This window comes from Malus domestica, chromosome 13 (assembly GCF_042453785.1).
Source record: "Malus domestica chromosome 13, GDT2T_hap1".
Lineage (NCBI taxonomy): Eukaryota > Viridiplantae > Streptophyta > Magnoliopsida > Rosales > Rosaceae > Malus > Malus domestica.
The window spans coordinates 6996859-7001874 of record NC_091673.1 but is presented as its reverse complement, the minus strand read 5'-3'; the positions used below and the strand labels follow the sequence as shown (position 1 = coordinate 7001874).

The 5016-nt window shown below is 44.5% G+C and overlaps 1 protein-coding gene across 1 annotated transcript; it reads left to right on the top strand.

Moving 5' to 3' along the window:
• Positions 1–331: 331 nt before the first annotated feature.
• LOC103419320 (F-box protein At1g70590) lies at positions 332–2341 on the top strand. The gene is made up of 4 exons (XM_008357440.4): positions 332–937; positions 1101–1234; positions 1397–1579; positions 1884–2341. The coding sequence occupies exons 1-4, from the start codon at positions 415–417 to the stop codon at positions 2049–2051; spliced, it is 1008 nt and encodes a 335-aa protein (XP_008355662.1). The 5' UTR covers positions 332–414; the 3' UTR covers positions 2052–2341.
• Positions 2342–5016: the final 2675 nt, after the last annotated feature.

The window sequence follows — 5016 nt, the reverse complement described above, 5'->3', positions numbered from 1 at the left end:
ATTTCTGAGATCGGCCCTCGTGGTCTCTGAGGAGCCCAGCTTTTGAGGAAGCGAGCGCCTTTTCGATTTCTGAGATCGGCTTTCGTGGTCTTTGAGCAGCCCAACTTTTGAGAAAGCAAACACCTCTTCGATTTATGAGATCAACCCTCGTGGTCTCTAAGCAGCCCAGCTTTTGAGAAAGCAAACGCCTCTTCGATTTCAAAAAGAAAATTGTTCCACAAAAAAAAAAAAAAAAAAAAAACCTAATTGAAAAAAGAAGGATTGGGCTGAAGGCTGTGGGCCAACGGGCCTGCATGAGTAAAAGACCAACCATCAGGGTACACTACGGATTGGCCCATATTTAATCATATGAACAGAACTGTCGGTCGGTCCGCGAGAGTGACTGTGAGTCTGCAAATCCTCTGGTAAACGGAGATGAAGCAGACGACGTGGCCTGGTCGATCGGACGGCTCCCGCTTCAAGGCGCTCCCGCTATGGAGCGCCAAGGGCGGAAATCACAGCGATCTTCACCGGAAGAAGCACGGCAATCGAACCTCCGCTAGTAGATCATCATCAACGGACCGTCGTGATTACTCGACGCTGCCGGTAGAACTGGTGACGAAAATCGGGCTGACGCTCAGCCACCCGAGCCTGAGCGCGGCGTCGTTGGCGTGCAAGGCGTGGTGCGAGGCGCTGCAGCAGCTGAGGCAGGCGATGATGTACATGCGGTGGGGGAAGCGGTTCAAGCACGGCCGCGGAGGAGTCAGTCGGAATACGGACAAGGCGCTCGACGCGTTTCTGATGGGTGCGGCTTGTGGTTCCCCCATGGCTATGGTGGACGCCGGGCTCATATACTGGGAGAGGGGCCTCAAGGAGAAGGCCGTCGCTTTGTATCAGAAAGCTGCGGAACTGGGCGACCCTGCTGGGCAGTGCAATTTGGGGATTTCGTATTTGCAAGGTATTAATTATACTAATTATCTACTATTTTAGTATTGAAATTATGAAAATTTGTGATAGAATTTGATTTTTTGTGGGATTGGAATTTACTCGTACGTTCTATCTGGGTGCAATTGTACTGCTTTCAATCAGTGCTGCATTAATTGTGCTTATGAAAAATGCAGCTGAACCTCCAAATCCAAAGGAAGCTGTAAAATGGTTATATTGTGCGTCTTACGACGGCCATACCCGAGCTCAGTACCAACTGGCACTTTGTCTGCATCAAGGCCGCGGGGTGGATCGTAACATACAAGAGGCGGTACGCCATCATATCCTAACCAAATGCAGTTCCAATTTAATTTCCAGCTATTAAGTTGCAGCCATTTTTGTATGATGATAGCATTAGGCACTGTGTGCTTCGCTGTCTGCCCGACGTGCTTCCTTATTCAGACATTTGACAAGTTTTCTTTTGTTCATACAGGCTAGATGGTATTTGAAAGCTGCGGAAGGCGGTTATTTGCGTGCCATGTATAATGTATCGCTGTGTTACAAATTTGGGGAAGGCTTGGTTCGCAGTTATAGCCAAGCGAGAAAGTGGATGAAGCAGGCAGCTGATTGCGGTCACAGCAAAGCTCAATATGAGTATGGGGTCGCTCTTTTTTCTGTAAGTATCATGTGTTGCATTCATAAAATTATTGTTTTAGCGGGATCCATTGGTTTGATTGTATGGCCAAATAGCCTAGCAGCTTTCATCTTTTTCGTCATACAACAACAACAAAGCCTTATCCCACTAAGTGCAACAACAAAGCCTTACTAAGTGGGATCGGCTGTGTGAATCATAGAACGCTATTGCGTTCGGTTTTGCTCCAAAGTCTTCCGTTAGCTCCAAGTATTCCAGATAAGTATTTAATTTGTTATGGTATGTGGTAGTATATGACTGATTGAAGTTTTGATGGTAATATCTGCAGAAACAAGAAAAGATGAAAGCTGTAGTGTACTTGGAACTTGCTACCCGAGCTGGGGAAAGTGCCGCAGCTCATGTCAAGAATGTAATTCTTCAACAGCTTTCAGCAACTTCGCGTGATCATGCAATGCGTATTGTCGACAACTGGCGTGCTTCGTCCTCATCTTCTTGACGGTTTGTAAATACCCCTTTGGTTCCTGTGACCATTTGAGGTTGCGTAGTCATCCTCTTCTGATGAGTGATGGTAGTTTCGTTCTTCTATAAGTGTGGCCCGATTGATGTAGAAGTAATACTGTAGCTGAAATACCAGTTCTACTTTAGCATTAGCTTGTAAGTGCTATTGTACAGAAATCCGAACTGTGAACTTAGGATCTCTGTGAATGTCATGAGAGGATTTGCTTGTATCCGTAAAGGGATTTTTGATGTCCAACCATGTTGTATGAAGTGAATTTACAATATCAATCTCACGGTTCCAGGACGTGTTGAGGTTGATCAGGATTCGCCTTGCAGAAGGAGCGGGGGAGCAAGCGACAGGTGAATTGGCCCTCAGGTATATTTAGTCCACTGCCCGTATCGAACATGTTGGTACCACACATATTGGGCCTCAGACTTTGACACATTGGGCCTCAACATTTGGGCCTCATCACCCAGCCCATAATTATGTAAAGGGAGGAGCCCCTTATTCTATAAAAGGGGACTCCTTCCCCCCCCCCTCCCCCTCTCACAAATCGGACTCGGTGAACCCAACAGAGGGCGATACCCTCACAAACTCTCTCAAACTCTCTCTTTCTCTGGGGGACTTCCCCTCACCTTTGTAACCCATCCATACAGTTAGAGAGAAATACAATCAACATCAATGTGGACGTAGCCCAAACATTGGGGTGAACCACGATACATCTTGTGTTCTTTACTTTCTTGCAGGTTCACGGCCGGATTTACGTTGTTCTAAGATCCTCCGGTTTTGTGCATCAACAAAACGACACGAAAAGCTATGTCGGTTCTCTTTCATTTTTTCATCTCACCGTGAGATCTCACCACACTCCACCGTGAATCTGCAAGAACCCAAGAAACCAAAACATCCATCTCTACTCTCTCACTAGGGCATAGCACCAGAACACGAAGGGCACTTTAAATTTCGCCACAGAAGACCAAGTTTTTTGTCAACCATTGATAAAAAAAAAGTTTGTATATTGTTAGGGAAGTTAGGGTGAATTGGGGAAAACATGGGAAGCAAAGGTCGAATCCTGCCTTCTCACATGTGTCGGCTACTTCCTGGACCCAACCCGTTTGGCTCGAGTATACGGCCGCCCTATGGCGCCTATCCTCCGTTTGATATGTTGCCTCCTCCTCAAGTTATGGAGCAAAAGCTGGCTGCACAACATGTGGAGATGCAGAGGCTTGTGGTGGAAAATCAGAGGCTCGCGCCCACGGAAGCCTGAGGCAAGAGCTGGCAGGTGCCCAATTTGCAGATATTACATGCCCAGATAGGAGCTATCAAGTCTAAGAGAGAACACCAGATAAGGAGCCTTGTGGATAGTATAGCTAAGATGGAAGCTGACCTAAAGTCAGCCGAGCCTGTTAAGGCAGAGCTACAGAAGGCTCGAGCCGAGGCCTAGAGCTGGGTTGTTTCAAGGCAAGAACTGATTGCCAAAGTACAACAACTCAGGCAGGTTCTTCAGAGGGCTCATGCGGATGTGCAACAGATTCCAGCTTTAGTTGCACAGCTTGATGGACTTGGGTAGGAATATCAACTCTGCAGGTTCGCTTCAAACACCACCCCTCCTCCTCAATGAGGATCCAACGGTGGCAGAGCGAGATCCATGTCACCTGCTCCCGCACCTGCACCTGCAAATCATGTGCAGTGGTACTACCCAGAGTACGACAACTGCACCTGCACCTGCAAATCTATGTCACCTGCTCCCGCACCTGCACTTGCAAATCACCTGCTCCTGGGGTACGGCAACTGTAGACTCGAACTGCCATCCCCACTGTTTGAAAAAACCCAATCGAAGAAGATAAGACTTTATATTTCTTTATGCTATTTCCCAATTATTCTATAAATGGTGCCCATCTTTACTTTTCTTTTATCTGCCTCAATTATTCTATAAATGGTGCCCCATCTCTTGCGAATACCACGGGAAAAGCGGAGATAAAGATTCTTTTCTCATAACAATTCTATTATTATTTCTTGCCATCTGGGAAAAAGAAAAAGAAAAAAGAAAAAGAGCTTTAAAATAATTGTTTATTTAATATCTTATTATTTCTGTCATGATGGCTAATTATAAAATAATAATTTTATTATTTTTATGTGATGATGATTTATGATTAAATAATATTATTTCTGATATCACATGATTACTATCACGTTATTGATTTATACATGTGATTTATCAAACAACTGAATAAATTATTTATTCATGATTATATATATATACACACACTTTTAGGCAATACCTAATATATTGTTGATTTATGCAGCATGTCATTTATCAAACAACTGAATAAATCATTTATTCATGATTATATATATATATATACACACACATTTAGGCAATACCTAATATATATTGTTGATTTATGCAACATGTCATTTATCACACAACAGAATAAATCATTTATTCACAGAAGGCACACAATACAATATTTTGCCTTGACAAACTTTGTCAATTTGATTTATTCATTATACGGTCGTACTTATACTGTCATTTATTGTCAGTAATTATTGAGCAACTATATCCACTGATCAACATTGTTGCTAATTAAAAAAGTCTACCAACTTATAGACTGATGAGCCACGTGCTCATGATAATCTCTTGTCTGACCGGACACTCACTTACTCGGACATTCGCTTATTGGGACACCTATGTGCTTGGACCTAACTCGGTGACCCTACAGATAGCCCTAACTCGATGACCCTACATATGGCCTCGACTCAAAGACCCGACTTGCGGACCCGATCCGCGGATCTGACACATAGACCCAATATGCGAACCCGACAAGCAGACCCGAGTCATGTCGAGAATCAACTCATACTGAGTGGATGTCGACATAAGGTAGATACTTACAATGAGGAATACCATGAGCCGAGCCGCCTCGCAACGAGTATCGCCTCCAGCTGAGCAAACGCCTCGCCGCAA